This window comes from Rhinolophus sinicus, chromosome 17 (assembly GCF_057876585.1).
Source record: "Rhinolophus sinicus isolate RSI-liver-muscle chromosome 17, RSI-T2T, whole genome shotgun sequence".
NCBI classification, from domain to species: domain Eukaryota; kingdom Metazoa; phylum Chordata; class Mammalia; order Chiroptera; family Rhinolophidae; genus Rhinolophus; species Rhinolophus sinicus.
In genome coordinates, this window is record NC_142517.1 from 57,315,557 (window position 1) to 57,339,710 (window position 24,154).

General features: G+C 48.3%; 1 protein-coding gene across 2 annotated transcripts in view; it reads right to left on the reverse strand.

Moving 5' to 3' along the window:
* Positions 1-24,154, reverse strand: part of XXYLT1 (xyloside xylosyltransferase 1) — a 165,587-nt gene that overhangs the window by 19,499 nt on the left and 121,934 nt on the right. The window contains exon 4 of one of the 2 annotated variants that reach the window (XM_088793702.1): positions 15,992-16,139. The exons of the other annotated variant lie outside the window; for it this stretch is intronic. Within the exon in view, the coding sequence (XP_088649828.1) occupies positions 15,992-16,139 (148 nt within the window). The remainder of the gene's footprint in view (positions 1-15,991; positions 16,140-24,154) is intronic. 2 annotated transcript variants of the gene reach the window in all.

Below are 24,154 nucleotides of genomic sequence, written 5' to 3' on the forward strand. Positions count from 1 at the left end.
CGTTCTTGTGCATGTGGTGCTGGGGAAAGGGGTTGTTCAGGGCACACTGACGGGCCATTCCTCAAGGGACTTGGTGACTTGGGTGCTTGCGCCTGAGCAATGACACCTGCTAACACGGTGGAAGAGCCAGGACAAAGCGAGGGCCCACAGGTAGCAGCCAGCCTGGAGAGCCCTGGGTAAGGCTCCAAGCTCTGCCGCCTCCTGACCTGCTGGCTGAGTGGCCTTCACTGGAGGGGGTTGTGTGTTCTTGCTTGGTGACTCTGATTCTCACTGCAGGTCAGCAGCTCAACAGAAGAAAGCTAGGTGCTTTTCAAGGCTGCATTAACCAGTCTGTCTAGAAAAGGACCACTTATCCAAACCCCTCCTTCACTGTCCCTTTTCCTGGCCTATAGGTATTCAAGCAGCTTCAGCAAGGGTCTTGCTTGTTTCCAGAGAGAGAGGCTAGGGGCTCAGTGAACCCAGCTCAATACATGATATATAGCAGTGTTGCTTCTAGAGTCTGAAGCAAAAGCCAGAGGAGAAATTAGACTGATGGCCAATCTATCTTCAGCAAGCATTTACTGACAGCCAGTCTGCACTCTAGATTTCCCTGCCCCTCACACACATACAAAAACAAACCCCTTTGATTCGCATCAGAAAATTATGCTGTTTCAACACATTTATAGGGGGAAACTGCTGAACCTGGGACCACCTAGGGGAGACTGGGGGAGCACTCCGGCATGGTCCCAGCCCATGTCCAGTGTGGAGGGACACATGTGACCTGAGAGGGAGCACTGTAAGTGATGGTGGTGCAGACATGGAGCTCAGGAGAAACAAGGTGATCCCCAGAAACCACGCTCTGTTCCCAAGTGCATCCCCCAACAGACACATGTACACAAGTGCACACACATGCACACATATACACACATACATGTCCTCTGCCTTTGGGAAACTGAAGTTCCACTTCCCAGCTAGTTCTGAGTCCTCTTTCTTCAGGAAGTTACACATTTGCAAGGAAGCCATTGCTTCTTCAGGCCCAGCCCTTCTCCATGCCCTGGTAACAGTCACAAAGCTATTTACCAGGCAGGACTGAAGTTTCTTTTAACTGGCAATTAAAATCAGAGCACAGAGACAAGTTTTGTAAAGCTTGGTTCTCATTGAGGATAACTTTTCTTCTGTGGGTTTTAAAAAAAATAAGAATCTTGATTGAAACCGTAGGCACCCACATAAACAGTAAGCCCACTCAGTCTTCCGAATTGAGATGGAATGTGAGGAGCTTGTGCCTGGGGTTAGAAAGAATTCAAATTCACATGACCTGTTTCCACATTTAAAAAGAAAAAAAGGTAAAAATGCTACGACTGTACTGTGAACTTAGACACCACCACCTAGTACAGGCTGCACCAATTTTTACCTCAACCAGACGCCTAAGAAGACCTTCCCTTGGCATCCATCTTCTGGGGCTTCCTGTTTCTCTATTCTTGTCTTTAAAAGGGCAGAAAATACAGGCAGATTAGATTTTATTTGCACCTGGGGTGGCTCAGTCCCCTGTATCAGAATGTGGCAAGTTCAAGTTGGAGACAGCCCCTGGAACTGGTCTCAGTGCTGAGCTGGTTTTGATGTAAAAATACCTACACACACACACACACACACACACACACACACACACACACACACACTCTGGTAGCTGACATTTACTAAACGCTTATTACACACCAGCCTCTTTTAAAACAATGTATATGAATTACCTCATTTCATCCTCACAACTTTGTGACGTAGGTGACAACAGTGGCAATAATGATGGCAAACACTTACAAAGCAGCACACGCCAGCACATGTAAGCGCTGTTCTGAGGGGCTTACGCACTTGAACTCACTTACTCTTCACAAGCCTGTGAGGCAGGCACTATCATTATCCCCCTTTTATAGATGAGGAACCTGAGGCTTACAGAGGTTACGGAATTTAGCAAAGCCACTCAGCTAGTAAGCGATTGTTCAAATGCAGACAGCCTGGCCCCAGAGCCCCTCTTACGATTCCATCCCCACAAACCCTCAGCGCATGGCGAGTGCCCTGTGAATATCCCACTCAGACAAACATCCCTGCCATGCAGTCCTCTAAGAGGAGCATGCAGCCCTGCCACTCCCTCCAGCTGCTCCTGGTCAGCAGGGGAATGTGGGTGGAGGAAAGACCCTCCTTGCACAGATAACCTCACACAGAGCAGTCAGGTTGGGCGGAAGCAACTCTTCAAACCAAATGTTCCCGATAGAAAAAGATCAGGGTAGTTGAGGGGAATCAAGAAAGGGCCCCAGAGAGTAAGACATCAGTGATGAGCAGGGAGGAAGGACGGACAGAGCCCCGGGGGCCCAGGGGGGTTGGAACACTGTGCTTCAGGGCCTGAGGCAGCAGACAGTGGCGGAGGAGACAAGTATGTAGGAGTCCACCTCTGCAAACTATCGGAATGGGCAAATTCATAAGGACAAAAAGTAGACTAGAGGGGCCAGGGGCTGAGGGAGGGGGAATGGGAGTTAACTGCTTAATGGGTAGAGTTTCTGTTTGGGGTGATGAAAATATTTTGGAAATAGTGGTGATGGTTGCAAAACATTGTTAAAGGAATTAATGCCAGTGGCTGAACACTGAAAAACAGTTAAAAGGGCAAATTTCGTGTTATATATATTTTACCACCAAAAAAAAAAAAATACGGAGGCGGAGAAGACACTGGACCCAGACCCTAGGACGGTTTCTGGGAACCTCTGCATCGCCCTGCTGAGGAGCCCAGGTGCCAGAGGCGAGCCATTTCTGCCGTTGGGGACCTGAGTTGGAGCTCTTGTGCCTTGAGGTAGAATCAGAGGGACCAAAAGCCTCGCTCTCTGCCTGCATCCCCAGCACCTGCTCTTGAGGTCCGTCCCTGGGCCACTCTGCCCTTAGGATGGTGGTCTCCAGGCTACCTCAAGGCCCTCAGTCCCCACAGGGCTTCTGCTTTTCCTTTCCCCTCTTCCTTCTTGGAGCACAGACCACTATGCAATCACAGTTTATCTGTTTTCCAAAGCTGTGGAAGCCAAAGGAAAAACCGTGGCAGCAGCGTACTGTATAATTAACGTGGAATGTTCCAAGGGAGCTGGGACATGTGGGACAGAGGTCGGGTTCTCAAACCACCACCACTTTCTGTGGAAGAGGGACTGTTTTCTCCTCTCCTTCTCCCTTCCTGACAGATTAAAATAGTAAAGCCCTGAGAGAGAAAGAAATGAACCTGCACAGCTTCAGGTGCACAAAGCAGACCTCGGCACAGGTGCATGGGTTCACACTTGGGGTCACAGCTGGGCAGACTGTGCTCGGCCTCCATCACCACCCTGGCTTCCAGACCATGACAGACACATTCAGCACACACCACGAAGCAGCCCTCAACCCAGCAAGGCCACTCTGGGGCCTGCAACGTCAGTCTGGATCCAGTCAAGTCGCTGAATGAGAAATCCATTACTTATAATAAATAGTTCACAAGCCCCTTTCCTTGAGCAACTTAGCAAAAACACGACCATCTGATGACAAATGAAACGCAGTAACTGTATTTCAAATCTTGTTCAGTGTCGAGGTTTTAAAGAACAATTTCTCTGTTTTCTAAATATAGCTTTGATAATATTTGGGATCTGTTTCTCAATGGGCACAAATGGGAGAGGGAAGAGAAAATGTCTGCCTGTCTATACTTTAAAAACAATAACAAAAATAAAACAACAAAAAAATAGGAAGACATGCACCATGGAGAGCAGGGAGAAAGGGAGGAAAGAAAGAAGATCCATTCCTTACCCCCCAGCCCCCCCCCCCCAAAAAAAAACATTAAAAAGAAAAGGCGAGGGTGCTTGAGATGTAGAATTTCCAACTCCTCCATAAAGACTTCCAAGATCTTGATTGGAAATGCTTCCCCCACCGCCCTTGTTCCCAGTGCTTCATACAACAGGCTCTCACTCCCTCTGAGTGGTCCAACCATGTCTGTCCCTCCCCTCCCCCACTAGCCCGTGGCCCTCTGAAGGACAGATGGACATCTCTGAATCTCCTGCATGCAACTAACATGAGGTCTTGGCTCAGAAATCACGGCCCATACGGAAGGGACGTGAGTTACAGCTTGGCTTCTTAACTGCCCAGGTAACAAGACAGTGATTTAGCTAGGACAGGGTCAAGGTTCGACCCCACGCCCAGAAGGCAGGCGTCTACAGAGTCTTCTACCTGCACATGAGGGCGATGGCTCCTCACTGCATGTCGCGCCTTAACTCCAGCTAACACAGGAGACCCCACAATCCAGCTCCTTTGCATAACACAGGAGACCCCACAATCCAGCTCCTTGGCATAACACATGAGACCCCACAATCCAGCTCCTTGGCATAACACAGGAGACTCCACAATCCAGCTCCTTGGCATAACACAGGAGACCCCACAATCCAGCTCCTTGGCATAACACAGGAGACCCCACAATCCAGCTCCTTGGCATAACACATGAGACCCCACAATCCAGCTCCTTGGCGTAACACATGAGACCCCACAATCCAGCTCCTTGGCGTAACACATGAGACCCCACAATCTAGCTCCTTGGCATAACACAGGAGACCCCACAATCCAGCTCCTTGGCATAACACAGGAGACCCCACAATCCAGCTCCTTGGCATAACACAGGAGACCCCACAATCCAGCTCCTTGGCATAACACATGAGACCCCACAATCCAGCTCCTAGGCATAACACATGAGACCCCACAATCCAGCTCCTAGGCATAATACATGAGACCCCACAATCCAGCTCTTAGGCAAAACACAAGACCCCGCTATCCGGCCCCGGCCTGTCCCCGTCCAACCACAGCCTCCTCTGCTCCCTGGCCCCTCCCCTGTGTCCCACGCAGACCCAAGTAGCTGGAGTCCGCACGTGTCACCTGCGTGTGCTGCTGTTCCTCTTGGCTGCAGTGTTCTTCTCCCTCTGCGCCCACCAGAGACTTCTCTTCATTAAAACCCCAGCTCTGAGGCCACATCCTCTGTGAAGCTCCCTCCTCCCTCCTCTGGGCCTGGACACTTCTGTGGTTGTGATGTTTATAATCAGCCTGTGTGCCTCTCTGTCTGAGGAAGCTGCGAGTTCTGGGAGAACAAGGGCTGTGCCTTTTATAGCTGAATCCCCGCTGCCTAGCCCAGTAGCTGGCAGGACCGAGGGACTCAGGCCGTATTTGCTGAAGTGAATTCTTTTAGACAGGTATGCTCTCACCACCAACAGGGATAAAACCTGCCTCTTCTGAGACAGGCAGCCTCCACACTGTGGCCAAACAGCCAAAGCCTACGCCAGTGTCTGTGAAGGGCTTTGGGAAGAACTCCGGCTACAGCCAGCCTCGGAGGGGTACCCACGAAGGCCCTCACAGCACATGACTGTGAGGCTGCAACCAATAACTACCACCTTATCTCCAGAGCCTGCCGGGCCACCTGCCAGTGCAGTGCCACCGTTTTAAAGCCTGGACATGTACCATCAAACTGAACATAATCTACTTAATTAATTTACAGCACAGAATAAACACTGTACCCCTATTGCTGCCTTTACCAAAGCTGCTCAAATCACACTGTGAAAACATACAGAGTCCCCTGGCAGGTTAGTACTTAAACTCTCAGAGCGCCGCATGGTGAAACTGGTCAAACATCCTCTTTTGCAAAACCACTCCCTTCCCTCTTGTTAATTTTTCTCGAAATGTATACAGCTTCTATCTGCTTTAAGTAAATCTTTTCAAACATTAATTAGCCCCACTATTTGTACACTACACATTTCAGTGAGATTTGAGTAAAATATGGCGGTTATACACATATCTCTGAGTAACATATTTTCTCAATGAAAATGAGAATACCTGGCCCTTTATTAAGATGAAATATATGAAGTTAGGATGTGTCAGAAAATACGTCTGGCCAGTCTGATTGTACATTTTTCTAACAGTGAGGTTGGACTGCATGTTTTCTGATTTTGACCTTTTTATATCTCTGAGGAGTGAAAAGCCGGTACCTGACTGGCAGAGCGGGGCTAACCAGTGACCGTCGGTGCCACAAGCACCAGGCAGAAGGTGTGGTTGGGGATCCTATGTAACAATGGCGGTTTGCTCAGGAGAAGAGCCTGGCATTTGGGGACCCACGGCTGGGCCTCGATGCTGGTCATTTGGTGGTTTAGTTGCAAGAAAAAGAGGACTAGACACGCAGCCCCACCCCAGCAGCATGTATTCACTATTTCTGGAGGTGTTTGGGGTCATATGGGCCTAAGCCCTACATGCTCAGGGCCCAGAATCATTCTAGGTAAGGCAAGAGAGGGGTTCCATTTAAAAAGGAAATGTTCTTTGCCTTTTAAAGGCTTTTGGAGGTTACTGACATTCACATGTCTGTGCCTTTCCCTAGCCACGGATAAATGAGGGAAGAGGCATTCTCCGTGAGACCTTGGGAGTCCATCAAGGCGAAGACACTAGGCAAGAGAATGTGACTTTGGACTTGGGCAACTAAAAAACAATTTTAAAAATAGAAAAACAACGTAATCTTGATGGCGTCCAATGCAGATAGTGTCCTTTGACCTCATGGAATAAACGAGAGCCCATCTACTATCTCAGAAGAAAACAGGAGCAGGGGCCATGCTTCTGATTGCTGAGCGGGGCCGGTGCCTCATGTCCCTGCCCAACCGTGTGCTCATACACAGCCTCCCCGCCACGGGCACAGAAGGAGGATGCTCTACCAGGTCAGCGCTGCAAGTCTTTGGGATTCTACATGCATTTTCCTAGAAAAACTATCTCCTCATCCCAAGGAGAAGTGTTTTTCCTTTTCTCTTTATTGTACCCATCATATGTGAGATGATGGATGTTAACTAAAGCTATTGTGGTAGTCATTTTGCAATACATGCAAATCAAACCATCCTGCTGTATACCTTAAATTTAGACAGTGATGTATGTCAGTTATTTCTCAATAAAACAACAATTAAAAAAAACAAAAACCTCAAAAACTATCCCCTAATGGTGTCAGGGCTCCTTTTTATATATTAAACACAGGTGGACCTAGAGTTTAGAATGGAACCAATGGTGAAAGAAAAATGGAGTGCATGCCCGTGACAATGACAGGTCAGCAGGGCACTCTTGGTTGACCTAACCATTAAGAGGACCGTGTGGGATCGCTGTGTGTATGCGCCTGTGCGTGTGTGCATCTGTGTGCATGCGTGTGTGTGTGTGTGTGTGTGTGTGTGTGTGTGGTGAAAGGGCAGGTCCAGGAGAGAAAAATGTGGTTCTAGAAAGAGAAAAAGAAGCACAGGAAAGTGAAAGATAAACAGACGCCATAAATCTGTGTCCTTCTCTTGAAGTCCTTCTCTTTTCATCAGAGGAAGTCCTTCTCTCTAAAGTGATTCACTTCCCAGGTAGAAACAAAGGTGAGTGGTTTCTTTGAGAGCAGAGAAGGGGAAGTGGGGGGCAGCAGTCAATTCCCGCTGCTCCCTGGAAAAGGATGTGGTGACTCAGATGTTCAAGTTGGACTAAAGCACATTATGTATGAGCACAGCTCACTAGGCAGGGATCAAAACCTGCACCGCCGAGAGAGCCAGGCAGCGATGTGAATGAGTGAAGCTGGGGGGCGGGGGAGGACACCCAGATCATGGTGACCCAGAGAGTATGGGCCTTTGAAATGGGCTGCCATTGTTCAGCTCTGGCCATGGGCCTTGGAGAGAAGGCAGGCCTGGTATGGTCCAGATTTCTGAGTTTTAAAGGAAAGCTATTAAATATCCTGATTTTAAATGCTGGCAATTAATAAACATTAACAACAACAACAACAAAAAAGGCTACAGGAAAAAATACCCATTCTTCCACCTGGTCTGTGGAATACTAGTTTATAGCCCCTTTCTCTGCATCTGTAGTCAGGATAAACTGTTTGGTTCTTTGGTTCCCAAATCTAGCTACAGGCCATAATCACTGTGAGTGCATGTCCCAAATGCAGATTTGGAGGCCCCATCTAGATCAATCGAATCAAAATCCCCCTGGGAGAAGGCCTAGGAACCTGTATTTTGAAAGGTTCCCTGGGTGTCTGTGATGGGGCCGCACTGACCTTTGGGAACCACTGGATAGTCTGTATTACTCTCCTTGTATTCACAGGTAGAACCAAACATTCATTCACTTTTTGTCTCATACCCCGAGTTCATGATAAAATAATAGTATCACAAAAAATACTGACCAGAGATTCTAAAACTTCTCCCAGGGAAAGGATAAAGGTCAGCGTGGATGGGTCCTGGGACAGCCAGTGCCAAGCATGTAAAATTATGTCTTATTTAAAAGATTTATAAAACTTTAATAGTCTCCTCTATAATATACCCATATACAAAAAGGCCGGACAATTCAGTTAGCGAACTTTCCACCACGCACTTACACGGTGGAAAGTTCGTGAACTTAATTGTCCTACTCCGTGTATGTTAATATAGCAATTTCCCCCCTACTAAATATTTGAGCAAAACCGATTCTTCAGGAAGATGCATTATGTTTATCCTGTGGGTTGGAGAACCCCCAAGTACTCCCCAAGCACAAAGGTCCCCAGAATATTTATCAAAGTTTGAGAAGTACAGACATACCATGTTTCCCCAAAAGTAAGACCTAACCAGAAAATAAGCCCTACCATGATTTTTCAGGATGACATCCCCTGAACATAAGCTCTAATGGCATCTTTTGCAGCAAACCTTAATATAAGACCCAGTTTTATTTTAAGGGAAACATGGTATCTGGATACCATATTATTGCATTGCATTCGATCTAAGCCCAATGGTAAAATGCCACAGTAGGGAGGCTCACACACAAAATTATCTAGCAGACTTCTATTTAAATTTCTGCTCTAAAAAAAGGGCATGTGTGCGTTAGAAATGTGTTAGATGGGGGAGAAAATTATGATATAATAACAAGAAATCATCCTTTAACAACACACAGCTTTTAAAGGTTAATGGCTCAAGAGCAGTTTACTTACAGTTTTCATAAAAAGAAGCAGTCAAAAGGAAATTAAGCGCTTTAATTGCTCTAAGCGCCTGGCTCAACTGGGCAGGGAGACCACTTTGGGAGGGTGTGTTCCCTGTGCCACTTTGTGGTGTGAGCAGCTCAGACTCTTCCGGAAACCATCGGCCACCCCTGGAAGCTCCAGCCAAGGGCACACCCCCGTGTCCACCCACAGGCCACTAAGCAATGATTTGGAGGCTGGTGTCAACCACCCACTGGGGGCCGAGGGGTCAGTGAGAGCTCTCTACACCATTGCAGGATGCCTGCAGGCATTCTACCTGCCGGTGAGGTTGTGAGGAAACCAAGGAATTCCCAGCAGCGCTGGGCTTACCTTTTCCTTTCTCGGCGACTGTGCCAACTGTCACCAGCATTTAAACTTATATCTCTTGTTTTCCCACCTTCTCTTATCCTGTTATCATTACTTCTTACTAAGCTTAAAGCCTTATCTTTTCCAGGAATATTGACATTTTAACAAGTATGAAAAATTCTGATTAATTTCAGGCAGCATTTCACTGATGTTTAGCATTTAACTACTGATTTTGAATTCCACAGGTGTTGATTTCTATGGAAATGGATGCTTTAAATTAGATGTGGGCTCTTTATGGCAAAGTGCCCAACTTGTTATCATTAATAAAGTGATAATCAAACAATCAATAAAATTAGAGTATCACTTTGAGGAAAAATGAAAAATCTCTTTGTGGAAGACAAATCTACTTTCATTCCATCTTTCATTAATGTTCACAGTGGAGAGATGCTCTTGCTTTATTCTGCACCCGTCCTCTCCCCTAGAAGGTTCGGGCCCAGCTTGGCTCCAAACACACCCTCTCTCTAGGGATTAGACACTTCCTCTCTCAGAGCCTCGAAATGGAGTCTAAATCTCAGTAGGCTGGACCGTTCCAGAGTTCAGTGATTCTACACTGCATGGGGGAAGAGACCAGAGAAGGTTCTCCCACCTGCACGCAGCCCTGTGACACAGGTGAGACCCCTGCTGGCGAGGTGTGAAACTGCACTCACGGAGGAGGAGAGGAGGGTCTCTCCCGGGACGCGCTCTGCAGAGCAGCTCTGAGCATAGCCACCCAATGGAGCTCACAGGTGCCAAGTCCTCTTTCTATCTGTTTTTCATCACTGTATTCCCATTGCCACCTCCGTCTCAGGCTATAATGCACTCTCCCTCAGTACCAACAGGCCACACAGCCCCCATCCAGGGATGAGGGACAACCTGACCGTGAGCACTTATCCCTCTTAAGCCTCTGCTGAATTCTCCAAACCTTCCTAGAGGGAGGCGGGAGGGAGAAGACTCGGAGCCCTGGACATCTGGCCAGGGATCCCACAGACAACAGATAAACTGCCCCTGGATGGTAATAAAATCAGAGGCTCCTCCTAGTCTTTTTCTGTTGCTAACAAGATTAGAAAATAAAAACAAATCCCAAACACACAGAGTCACCTCCCCCCTTTGCCTCGTACAGAGAGCATTTGTTTTTTCTTCTGACTAGAACGACCTTCAATTTACAGCTTCACTTCCACAAGACTAAAAGCTGCCTCCAAACTCCTTTCAAAAAGAAGGGGACACAAAGTGCCAGGGGGCAAAATTCCACAGCAATCCGTATTCTCTCCACCATTATCCCTTTCCCGTGTCTCCCACCTCATGTGAGGAGCAAGTCCCCTCAGTGTTAGTTTAGCCCTCACAGCCTCAGGAGGCAGGCGCGGCGAGACGGCCACCTCACAACTTAAATGAGGAAAATGGAAACCGAGCCTGGAGAAATCCCCTGCCAGCCAGGGCTTTGCCCAGGGGGACCCTTCTTCCACCCCGGCTGCCTGCTAGTGCGTGGGAGGTCCCTGCACACAACAAACACAACAAGCCAATCCGGGTGACAACTCGAATGCTGTTCTCCTCTCACTCAGTAAGCCAGGTGGCACTTGAGGTGAGGTGGAAACATCCCTAGCCAACTCCTCTGGTTTCAGCAGCTCCCCTCACACACTCCCCATGTGGGAGTCCAGCCCCCACACGCGCCTGCAGGGGCAGGGGTCGCGCGGCCCAAGTCCCAGTTCCGGGCTGGGCCAACCATGTTGTGTTACTCCTCCATCCATTCTTGTTTCTCTTGACTAAATATAACTGCATCTGAAAACCAACCAGGCTTAAACGCTAATTAGAAATGTAAACCACTACATTTACAAAAACACGGAATCTGAGCAAGATATAAAGAAATCCTAAAACTAGGTATAATGGGATCCTTTCTCAAGAACCTTCAACTGTTACCAAGTTGCTGAATCTAACTCTTGTTTTACTCATTGGAGACTTAGTAAAACATTTCTCCTTTTTTAAAAAATAAATTTCTTGTTTGTAAAACATATGTTCAAAGTAAAAAAGCTGGAAAATTCTACAAACCATAAAGAACAATTTACATATAACTTAATCTCCCCCTCTCTTCCTCTCTCTCATACACACAGACACTCACACACACACCCCAAGGGTGTTTCAGCCTAGGAAAAGCAAATCCAAGGACTGTCCTCTACAACGTGCTACTGTTAAAGTCCTTTCCCACAAAGTATTTATTAATAAGAATAATCAAGGCAGCATCTTGTGAGCCAAGCACTATGCTCAGAGCTTTACCTGTATTCTCTTTAGTTCTCACAACAACCTCCAAGGTATTATTATGATTTCCAACATATCACAAAGGCAGCAAAGTCTCAGGGAAATGAAGTAACTAGAAAATGGCACAGTCAGGATTTTCAATCACGCCACTCCATCTGCCCCCAAAACTCACACTCCCTGCATGACACCAGATGCATCTCTTCGTTTTTGCAGACCTCCATCCTTGCACAGGAGCACAATTTTTAAAGGGAAGGCACCTACATGGTATTTCCACATGAGAAGCCAACACCCTGGCAGCCACCTTTGTTACAACTAAGAAGTTGCTGTTCACCTGACCATCTGGAGGAGAGGCTATCAGGTGCTAATAACCAGGCCTGCTTCTCCCAAGTGGGGGTGGGGGGGATGGGGGGGAGGATGTGTTGTGTTGTGTGTGTGTGTGTGTGTGTGTTGCTGGCAATCTTTACCGTTCCTGAGCTTGTAGAATCAAAGTCTGATCTCTGCCTCCATCTTTCACATGGCGTTCTTCCTGTGTGAGTGTGTCTGTGTCCAAATGTCCCCTTTTTATAAGGACACCAACCATTTTGGATTAGGGCTCATCCTAATTGTATCTGCAATGACCCTGTTTCTAAATAAGGTCCAATTCTGAGGTACTGGTGGTTAGGCCTTCGACATGTGAAATTTTGCGGGGACACAATTAAACCCGGAACAGTGAGTGGAGGGGAGGTGTGAGAGGTGGGGGTGGGGAGGGAAGGAGAAAGGGAGAGAGGGAAAGAATTACAGGGAGAGGGTGAGAGGAGAGAGGCTGGGCTGGGCTGACTTCTGGGTGGGCTGTGTGTCCTCCCTCTGGCTCGGGCAGTTCTCCAGGGGCAGGCGTAGGATGGCACCCAGTGTTTCTCATGAAGGAGGTGTGCCTGTCATTATGAACTTCTATAAGCAGCAGAAAAGGGACATGCTAATCTAATTGCAATCAAGTTTGAACGCCACTGGGCCAACTCTAGCCCCCACACCCACCACCACTGGTAGTGACTCTTGAATCATATATTGTCCCACAGAGTTCTGCGGCTTTCAAGTTGGTGACACTGAAAGATGGGCTTCTAATATATGCTGTGCTCGGAGAGCTTTAGGGCTGTATTACCTGTTACAACAGAATAGAATTTTCAAAAATACAAACTCCAAGACTTAACATAGAGGTAAGGTGTCCTTATTCCATGATTCCTGGGGGCTAAAAGATATAAATATAAGACATCATTTGGTCACCCCAATGGAGGAAGCTTGCTTCAGGTAGCACGTGCATACTATATATGCACCTGAAACACATACTTCCCTCAAAGCTCACAGGCAGGCATGTTACACAAGCACATCGTGAGAAAGGAAAAGTTCTTGCTAATTACAGTGCTGCGAGAACATCCCCTTACATGTACATTAAGATGGGCTGTAAATGCCTCAGGAACTCATTTCTTCTACAGTTTACTTGGCATTACTGCCACTGCATAAATATTGCGCAAATGAGGGGGTGCTAACAGCGGCCAGTAAGTTGGTATACCACAACAACTGAAGTGAGAAAAAGATGGTTATAATCAGTTTTAAAACCAACACGACCATTTCTAACCAAGAGAATCCACAGACTAGGAAATTGAAACAAGGCTTGCTGACACCTCAGTGACATCTTGGCAAAAGGCTACAGCAGGGTACATGAGAGCTCCTGAATCTCATGTCCCCCTATTACAAATTCGCCCTTACCTTCTCTGCACTAAACACCCAGTCCGTTCAGCAGCCATACCCTGCTGAGCAGCCTTCCACACCCTCAAACTGAGAGCCCTCCCACAGGCCTTTCGGGTTCTGTGAACTATTACAGCTAAACACTGGGCAACCGATAAACCATGATTTACTGGCTGCTGGTGGGTTTTCACGGCCTCGGAAGATCTGCCCACAGAGTCTACTGTTCTCACTCCTGACACCTATGGGGCAACGTGGAGCAGGCCGGCCCACCCCCACCCTGCCCCTGAGGGGACCACAAAGACACTCATCTGCGAGCCCCCAGGCAGTAGAGGAGCCACGTAAAGCACCCAAGAGAACATAGGTTTTGGAGTCTGATCTATCTCTCAGCATCAGCCATGCCACTGACTAGCTGTGTCACCTTGGCCACAGGCTGATCCTCTTAGAGCTTTAGCTTCCTGTGAGGTAGGAATATGAATACACATCTGGAGGTCTTTGTGAACAGCATTTTGTACAAGTAGCCCTTGTACAGAGCCTGGCCATAGCTGGTCCTTGGTCAGTGGAACTTTCTGCCCTTTCTTCCTTCCGTAGGAAGGATGGAGCCCTCTCAGGGAAAAATCTCCATCTGATATGGCCACAGCTGTGGGGTTTTTGTAAAGGTAGAGATCCCGTGGGAGATCAGAAAACCCCCAACTTCTGGAACTGTCTTCTGACAAGCAAGTAAGAAAGTTCTGAAAGTTTACTTGGGGGAAAGGAGAGGGGCGGTATTTGCATAGATTAACACTTATTATGTGCCAGGCACTGTTCTGAGAACTTCATATACCTTAAACTAGTTGAATTCTCACAACAGCCCTGTGAGTTAGGTATTATCCTTACTTAACAGATGAGCAAACAGAGGCACAGAGAGGTTAAGTGGCTTGCCTGAGATCACAGAGCTCTTAAGTGGTAGAGCCAGGACCTAACCCAGGTAGTGTGAACCCAGCACCCATGGGCTTAGCCACTCTGCTATGCTGCTCTTTTCTGTCAGAATCTGTTCTCTTTTATTTTTAACTGGTTTGGGATGTCCCCTCTGTTTTATGGATGTTTTGCTTCACTTTTTAATCCTTCACTCCACAAACGTGTTGACATCTACTCTGGGAATAGAGCGGGCTGGGCGGGAGACCGCACAGTATCCACAGCACTAACTAACGAGCAGAAAGGGGTGATGGTCAGGAGAAAAGGAGAGAAAAGTACTCTGGGTATCGACACAGGGCAAGAGGGAGCTGCTATCGCTGGCGGCCGAGGAATGCTAGGGAGAAGGCATAACTGAGTTGCCTGTGAACGACAGCATTTCTCAAGGTGGAAGTGGGAGAAGAGAGGCCCCCCAGGTGGCAGGGGCAGCATGAGCAAAGATAAGCAAGGGAACGCTTGGCAGGACATCGGGGGACCATGAGCATCCAAGCTGGCGGAAGCGTGCTGAGCCAGTCACAAAGGCCTGCCATGCCAGGTCCCAGGGAGGAAAATCCAGAATGCATTCCAAGATTCAATTAAGAAGCAGGATGAAGAGCTGCTGAAGAACCACCTCTGGATTTTGCTCTAGGATGGTGGCAACTTACCATCCTGCGAAAACTGTGCCCCATTCTGCATGCTCTCCAGGAAAGCTCCAGGGGGCAGCCACCTTCTCTCTCCTCCAGGTGAAGCCCTGAATACAGTTGCCTGGATTTCCTTCCCCCAAAATGAGGGCCTGAGGGCCCAAGGAGTGACTGCTTCCTGGAGAGCTGGGAGACGCTGAGAATCATGAGTCTCCTAATTCTTACCTGCATTTAATCTCTTTTCATTTTATGTCATGTAATAAATAAACCATCTTGAGCGCCTCCTCTGCATAAGGGACCATGCCCAGATATGAGCACGAGGCCGAGAGGGCTCTGACTGGGCACCCAGAAGAGGTGCACTGCCCAAGGTACCTGAGAGCCCAAATCCCATGTCCCCGTTACAAACCCACCCTTACCTTCTCTGCACTAAGCACCCGGCCCGTTCAGCAGCCATACCCCGCTGAGCAGCCTTCCGTACATATCCTCAAACTGAGAGCCTTCCCACCGGTCCCTTGAGACCCAAATCACTGTCATTTCCCTAACACCTGGGACACATTTTGCCCTCAAAGCTCACAGGCAGTCATGTTATGCAAGCATGTCATGAGCAAGGAAAAGTTCTTGCTAACTATAGCGCTGGGAGAACACCCCCTTACATGTGTAATAACGAACAGCAGGATTGGACACAAAATCCTAATGACCCAAAACAAACAACGTATAATGTTGATGCTCACATGACTTACTACAGTCGTACTTCCTGAATCTCTACCCAGCTTGTCACTCTGAAATCAAGTCAAACTAAGGAAAAATAAAAAAATATATAAAGCTTCTGGAGCACTCTGGAAGGCAGTAGTATCTTCTGTGCTTAGAAAAGGGGAAAGACATGAAGGAACACAATGGTCTCCTTGCTAGTGGATCCACGTCTATCGGGAAGGAGGGACTTCCTCCTTGAGGGGAGTCTGGGAAGAAACGAGGGTCCTATCTCTGTGCATTCCCTTGGGCCAGTTTTTGAGTGTGAGTACAGAACGCCCCTACCCATTTCCACCTATCAAAGTCCTATGTATCCAAGGTGGATGTGCGGTTGGCTCCCAACAAACCCTCCTCTCATCCTCCTATTGAGAGATTAGAACTGGGGTACCGTGTTTCCCAGACTCCCAGGCTGGAGCTCTGCATGTGAGTCATGTGCCAAGCAAATGCACGTGAGATGTGGAGGGAGGGAATGCAGCGTCTGGCTGTCACGTCTGATGAAGAATTCATGGTCATCCAGAACCCAGACGTCATGCCTCCTGAGCATCAAAAACAAAAACAAACAAACAAATAACAGGTGGTGGTGGCCTCTTCTTGTCTGAACTCTGTAATCCCTGGACTTCAACTTCGGGGGTCCATACTGCAGCTTCCTGGAGAGTCCAGAAACGGCTGTTTGGCTGACAACATTGTTTCTGTACAATCCAGGAGTCGCCCAAAAGGCCCAGTCCAGAAGCTGTCCTTCAGCCCCTCCGACAGTGTTGTAAGCCCCTAATTCCCCATATTAAACCCTTTCTGCTTAAAAGACCTACAGTGGCCCCTGATTGATAAACCATCCGGATAAACCAAGCAAGCTTTGAGCCGCAGGAGCCACAGGAGAAATGCTTGTAGGAGCAGCGCCATTTAAAGGAGCACCACACTCTAGTCCAGCGTGGACTAGAACGTCCCCAGTGCAGATGTAAAGGAAGACCCTGCAGGCTCACCTCAGGGTTAAGACAGACGGGAGAGGGCACAGGGACGGGGGGGATGTCTGCATGGGGCAGAGGTTGAGGTGCGATGGTGGAAGGGGCAGGCCAGGCGGGTCAATGCCAGGACTGGGGCTCAGTTACCTAGAAGGCGACTGGTAGTGTTTATTCAGCGGGTGAAAAGGTCTGACGGAGGAAGTTCGGTGTGAAAACTGGAGAAGCTGAGGCTCAAAAGAGAAAGGCTGAAGCCACGTGACAGGGCTAGTGATGAGGAGCTGCAAGTACAAGACATGGCAGGGAGCCCAGAGTCGAGGCAGCTGAAGCATCAAGTATCTGCCACGAAGGGAGCCGGGCTGGCTGGAGCGGCTGTTTATTAGTGTGGGCCTGGTGTGATGTAAGGTCAGGGAAGGCAGGAACCCACTGGATTTGGGTATATTTGAGTTTTCTTAAATTGAGGTACCCTGTCACCACGGGAGAGAGGTGCTGCATTCCTCCAGGTCCTAAGAGACCTGAACATCAAGAGACAAGAACTTGTGCTAACGTCAGTGTCCTAGCCATGCTGCACCGGCTCTATGATACATCTCAAAATTCACAACTGCGGCAACATTTCTAGGCAAGTTCCACTGGATTGTTTTTTCCCCTCACCACGCTAATCAGTGTGCTTGAAGCCAGTGCTTCTCAAACTTTAACGTGCTCATGAATCACTCGGGGAAGGAGGGGGGAGTGTCTCATTAAAATGTAGATTCTGATTCAGTAGGTCTGGGATAGTAGCCAGACTTTAAGCTTCGTAAACATCGGTCAATATCTGTACCACTTACAGATGCATGACCAAGTGCCACTCTGTCCAGTGTCTGTTCCCTATTTCACAGATGCAGATTTCACATCAGCAAGAAGTTAAAGAACTTGCCCAGAGCTGGTGGCCGGTTAGCTCAGTTGGTTAGAGCACGGTGTTAATAACACCAAGGTTGCGGGTTCAATCCCCACATGGGCCACTGTGAGCTGAGCCCTCCTTACAAAATAAAAAAATTAAAAAAACAACAACAGAAAAACAAAAAAAAACATTGTTTAAAAAAAAAAAGAACTTGCCCAGAGCCACACAAAGGAGAAGTAGCAACTAACCCACACACCAGCCTGTCAGCTCTCACCTGCTTATAGTTTCGCTTTCAGCTTTCCCTCACCCCTACCCTGGGACCCCTGGGAGTAAATGATTTAATTTATCATTGCTGTGGGCTCTAAAAACTGTGCCAAGGGGAGGTGAGAGGAAGGGAGGGAATGAGTGCCCACTGTCACCAGAACTAGGTGAAGGCTGTTGGGAAACACATCTTTGGCTTGCCAGCTGCCCCCCAGTCATGTGGGTCCCTCCCTGGGATCCTAGGAGAAAAACAGGCAAAGGATATGAACAGGTAATTCATGGAAGAGTAATGGAAATGGCAGATAATCAAATGAAAGGTTGCTCAGACTCAACAGGAGTCAGAGAAATTAAAGTCAAAGTAGCAAGGAGATATTACGGTCTACCCATCAGACCAGCTAGCAGTAACATGGAAATAAAAATTAATGCTGTGGGGTTGGGGGAACGGGTTTCTTACCAACTGCTAGTGGAAATGAGAATTGTAGTTTTTTTTGGAAAACAATCTGGAAACACTGATCAAAAATAAAAATACTATATCCTTCAGCTCAGCACGCTTTCTCTCGGGAATCTATCTCAGAAATAAAAGCCATAGTTCATAAGGACGCACACGTACAAGGATGTTTATGTAAGTAGTTTATGGATGTTTATGGAGGTAGTTATTTATCAATAAAAAAAGCTAGAGACAAAGTGAATGCCCAATATAAGAATAGTTGAATAAAATATAGATCCTCCCTTCTAAGGAATAAAAGGGAATAAAAAGAATGAAAGACGAGGTATACCAGAGGACTTGGAGGGATTTTTCTATGAAGTATTGATGAACAAGAAAAGCAATATGCAGTAAATGTGATTAATGTGAGCCCACTATTGTAAAACAATTACTTTTTTTAAAAGCTTGCACACTTATATATGTGTTTATGGGTACGTGTATAACTATATAATTTTTATAAACATATGTAGAAGTAGGCAGATTCCAAGTTATTAAAATGAGTTAGTGTGGAGCTCAGACAGGGAAACAAAACCCATGCACCTCTCTCTTCTCTGTCTCCCTCTTTCACACACCCACACGCACACGCACATTTCTGCACTGATGAATAATGAATGATGAATAGCAAAAAGGTCACGATTTTGGGGAATCCTTGCTCTCCCCTAGTCCACGCTTCTAACTCAAGCCTGCTTGGAAGGGAAGACCTGCCCCTCTGCCACGCTGCTGTTTTCAGCAAGCTTCTCCCATTGCCTGCAAGGCGTGCCTCTATTAGTGAGATGTTACATATTCTCTCCTCTCTCAAGAAGCCATCAGAACATCCACTGGTCATGACAGCCCAGCTGCACTCAAAGCCAAGTCTCCTTCACATCACTGACAGGCCCGTGTTGCTACATCATCCTCACCAGGAAAAACGAAGGCTAAGACCGGGGGGGTGGGGGGGCCAGGGGCCTCCTCCTTCCCTCACCCTCTTCATCCTTCAGGGTCCCTCCCCAGGGCCCCATTCTGGATTGGCTCAGTCCTGTGGGAGCTGAGGGTGCGATCATAGGCCAAGAGGTGGACAGGGAAACGGTCGTCTCATTCCTCACGCAGGACTGGAGCTGCTGTCCCCTGGACCCGTGTTCCAGCCTCCTCATCAGAGAAATGCTTATTTCCAGGGAGAGAAAATGCACTCTGCTCAAGACAACATATTCTAGTTTCTGAAAACTATATATATTTAAAGTGTGTTCTTTTTTACATTGTGCTGAATTTTACCCCATTAAAGTTTTTACTCTCTGGTCTAAGTCCTATTCCCTGGAGCTACTCCTTGGAGGCATAAGCGTGTGTCCTCTCTCACATGAGGACAGTGACAAAGCCCCCATGGGTTTTCTCTTCTCTTGACTAAATATCCCCAGTTGCTTCTGACGGGGGCTAAACACACATCTCAGGAACTTCCTGATGGCAGGTCAAGTTGTTATTCCTCCAGTGAAACATGGGGGTTCTGACAGGATACAGGCAAAGACCCACATGTGCAAGCCCCCAAAGGAAAAAATCTGTACCGTCTCTCAGAAGAAACTTGAAGGAAAGATGGAGCAGGATGGGGAAAAGGCAGTTCCAAAGGCCCTTCCAATGTCCCTAAGAACCCTCCCCTGAAGAAGGTGAAAGAAGGCCACCACGTATGTCCTAGCACAAAGGACTACACCCCAGCTGCCACACTCAGCTCCATTTGCATTTCACTGAGTTTGTCTGGCCATTTCACGAAGGCTGCACAGATTAAACCAGACATGAACATGGCAGGAGGAAAGAGGACACGCAATGAAGCTGTGTCCTGGAGAAGGCCAATGAGCATCCTGGCTCCCTTACAGTGGCCTACTGAGGGCTGTGGGCTGTGGTGGGGGTGGCGGGCAAGCCAGACGTCACAGGCTTGCTGCGGGGGCCTGAACCTGGGCTCCCAGGATACACGCTGGGGGCTGCCAAGGGAGTAATAAACTGATTCAGAATAAGAGAGGCCTGGGCCTGGAGTTTTGGAGCGCCAATCCTAGAAATAGCTTTCAACGATAAAGACAACAGTGTGTCCAAAATGTTTCTGAATTTCTAAAAAAAAGCTGAGTCAGAATGCTTTCAAAATTTAGTTCCTTGAAGGAGGAAAACAGTGTCTGACAATTAAGTTTGCGAACTTGTTGCAATGATATTGCTAACCTTTTTTGATATCAGAGGGATCATTCATTATAAATTTGTACCAATTGGACAGTTAACCAAGTTTACTATTTGGAAGTGCTGAAAAGGCTGCGTGAAAAAGTTAGATGACCTGAACTTTTCACCACCAATTCATGCCTCTTGCATCATGACAGTGCACCAGCTCACAAAGCACTGTCTGTGAGGGAGTTTTTAGCCAGTAAACAAATAACTGTGTTGGAACACCCTCCCTACTCATCTGATCTGGCCTCCAATGACTTCTTTCTTTACCTGAAGATAAAGGAAATATTAAAAGGAAGACATTTTGATGACATTCAGAACATCAAGGGTAGTAGGATGACAGCTCTGATGGCCGTTCCAGAAAAAGAGTCCAAAATTGCTTTGAAGGGTGGACTAAGCGCTGGCATTGGTGCACAGCTTCCCAAGGGGAGTACTTCAAAGGTGACCGTAGTGACATTCAGCAATTAGGTATGTAGCATTTTTTCTAGGATGAGTTCGCGAACTTAACTGTCTGACCTCGTAATAGCAGCGCTCTAAGAGCTCTGTGTTCATCGAAGCTGTTAGTTATTAGCTGAGTAACACTGGGCAGGTCCCTTCCCTTCTTCAAACCTCCGTTTTGCCTTTGATAAAATGGAGATAGCGTCTACATAATGAAACAGAAATAAAGATCCATTAAGGGAAATTACTATGTCCACTACGGATGACTTTATTATTGCTGCGGAGGACAGGCAATTGAAGACATCCAGTAAAAGACTGGGTAGTGGGTAAATAGAATGCAACTGTTGTGACTGGGTGATAATACCGACCCCCTTTTCCCAACGAGATGAAAAGAATAGAAAGAAACCGAGTGAGAATTTAAGGTGATCACAAGCGTTAAGTAAGTTCCTGGTGCAGGCCCCGGCCGGAGCACAGGGGAGGAGCCTGACACTGGGGGGACGGCCCTAAGGACATCCTACAACCATCAGCTGGACGCTCCCAAAGGAGAGAAGGCCTAACGGGCCTTTTCATCCTCGCCCCCTGGAACAATGCTGAGTCTCCTGAATGCCTCTTTTGTTCCATACAGCACACAAAAAAATCACAAACATTTTTTAACTATGCTGTGTTTTTCTAGCTGTTTGTTCTTTTCTCAAAGGTCCTAAGATCACAGAAAGGCTTCCAAGAACAATAGCTGGTAAACGCTTGGAGCAGTTGAAACAACAAGGCTGAGGGTTTCTGGCCCAAAGAGAGAAGGCAGGCAGAAAGGTCAGGGGCTGGGCTGTGGGGTGCAGGCTCTGGCCCTGCGCTCCCCCTGGGGCGGGAAGTTCCCACTGGGTCTGCAGGATTCCTGCAGAATGACGGGGGCACTTGCTGCATTTCTCCAGGATCAGATTCCAGTCAAAACTCACGTGCTCTCACTCTCTCTCTTTTTTCTCCAAAAATGAAAAGCTTAGATTTCCATCCTGTCTTCTGAGGCCTACATTAAGGCCACGGGAGGGATGGTCTGCTCCCAGGGCAGTGCCAGGACAACCAGCACAGGGCCTCGGCCCTCCCACTCTGCTGCTGCAGCTGCCCTTCCTCCCTCCAAACAACACTGCTGCCTCTCTGCTGCGCAGAGGAAAAGTGGGGCAAAGAACCTGACTGTACGTGGGATCCTGGATCCACCACTTTCTGGCTTTGGGCTGGCCTTGAGCAAGCATGAAAACAACGTGCCTTACTTTTCTCATCTGGAAAATGGGGTTTACATTAACAATGGCTTTGTAAAATTGGCACGAGGATTAAACAACACTCCATATAAAGTGCTCAGCATATAAAGTGCCTGACACAGGATGCACTCCAATAAATGGGCCTCAGCTGCCTCCCCGGCTGTCTGGCTCACAGGCAGGGCAGCATGTGTTGTGGGTTGGCGGGGGGCTAAGGGTGAAGCAGCGTGGCCCGTGAGCTGTATCTGGGCTGCCGCTGCCTCCTGCTTGTGCCCCTTTTCCTGTGGTCCGAACACCTGGCAACCATGGTGTCCTCACCTCAGCAGACACCCCCCCTTAGAGACACTGCACTTACTGAAAGTCTCACTGAGCTACGTGGGACCTTGGAGTCACCCAAGGGATCCAGGCTGCCAGGCCAGTCAAGGGATGTCTTTCCAGCTGAGAATGTGGTCATCCTTCCACCCAGGCCGGCCTGAGCCCTGACTGGCTGCATCTCCCTAGGCCTTCTGGGCAGAAACTTGGCCAAGGACCACCTCAGCCTGAAATTCAAAGAAAAAGAAAGGTTAGGAAGGAAGGGGCTCCCTCTAGTGCAGAGAGGAAGTGAAGAAAGTCTGGGTCCCTACATCCAGAACAAATGGAGGGCGGCACCCGGGCCCCTGACTCATTCCCATCTCTGCTCCCTTATCTCCCAGCGGCCCTCATACCCTCCAGACATCTCTGCAAAACACAGGCCCTCTGCAAAAGGGTCCCTGAAGGCTCTCGGCTGCCCAGCCCCAACTGACTTTTCCATCTTATGTGTCCCCACACCTCACTGTGAAACCCCCACTGGCCACACCAGACTGTTCTCTGCTCCCTAAACTTACTCTGTACTGTCTAAGCACTGAGACACACTCCTCCGACACAGGAGAAGAACCCCCAAAGTAGAAAGGCTGAAGGCCCATAGCTGAGACTGTAGGAAAACCATGGAAGAGGCATTGGGCAGTCTCGGCTGCATCCCAGCTCCATCAATGCCCTTGCAACCCTGGGCCAAGGCTCCCCTCCTCTCCAGGTCTGATGTCCTCATCTATAAATAGTGGGTGCTGGACCTGTCACCTCTCAAGGCACTGCTAGCACTGAGATGCCACAAGAAACTCCAGCCTCCACCCCCATGTAGATGGCAGAGGTAAGCTCTGATCTGCCTTCACCGCTTCTCTCCAGCCTCCAGGGGAAGGTGGAAAAACCAGCTCAGTGTCTAGCCAGAAAGTGCCTATGCCTGAACACCCCACAGCCAGGCCCAGCAGAGCCTACCAGAGGATACGAAGGTCTGATCCCCAAGGCCCCAGTTCCCCTGAGCACCCAGGCTCAACTCCAAGCAAGGGGCCAGGGGGCTTGGAGAGGTGACAGCCAGCATTCATTAATCACCACAAATTAGCTGGGAGGCTGAGAGGAGGAGGGAAAAGTCCCCAGCTCTTTCACGTTCACATTATTGATGGCACACGACAAACCTGCGTCACAACGCCACTAGTGTGACAGATGTGTTACCCGCGGCATCACAGCGCTGGAGAAGAGTGTACCCAACACACTGGCCTGGCACTGCTTGCAGCACTCCAAGAATGCTGTGCTCACTGCTCAGAGCAGGGTGTGGCAGCATGTGACAGGCCGGACAGGACGCAGGGCTGAGAGCCAGGAGGCCTGGTACCCACCTGGCTCTGCAACGAACCAGCAGGGTGACCCTGAGAGTCACTTTTCTCTGATCTCATTTTCCTACACTGAAAACTGAAGTTGCTGGACGAGACGATGACCAGGTTCCCATTCAGCTGTGACATTCTTTCATTCTACTAAACGGGGAGGAGACCCAGATCGAATCAGCTAGAACTCATTCAGCCAATATTTTTAGGTACCTCTCACTTGCAAAAAATAAAAAAGATCCTATTTAATTTTTTCCTGAATGGCTGGAGATGCTACAGATGGAGGAAGGAGTAGAGAGGGCCTGTCCACCCTTCCCAGGGAATGAGCTCCCTGCCACCTCGGCACAAGGGGCTTGCCTGAGGCCTGTCATTGACACCCACTCCCCAGACCGTCACTGGCAGCGAGCCCGGCCCCTCTAAGCGGCGCATAAATGAGAGTGGGATGAACCTGCATCCATCGT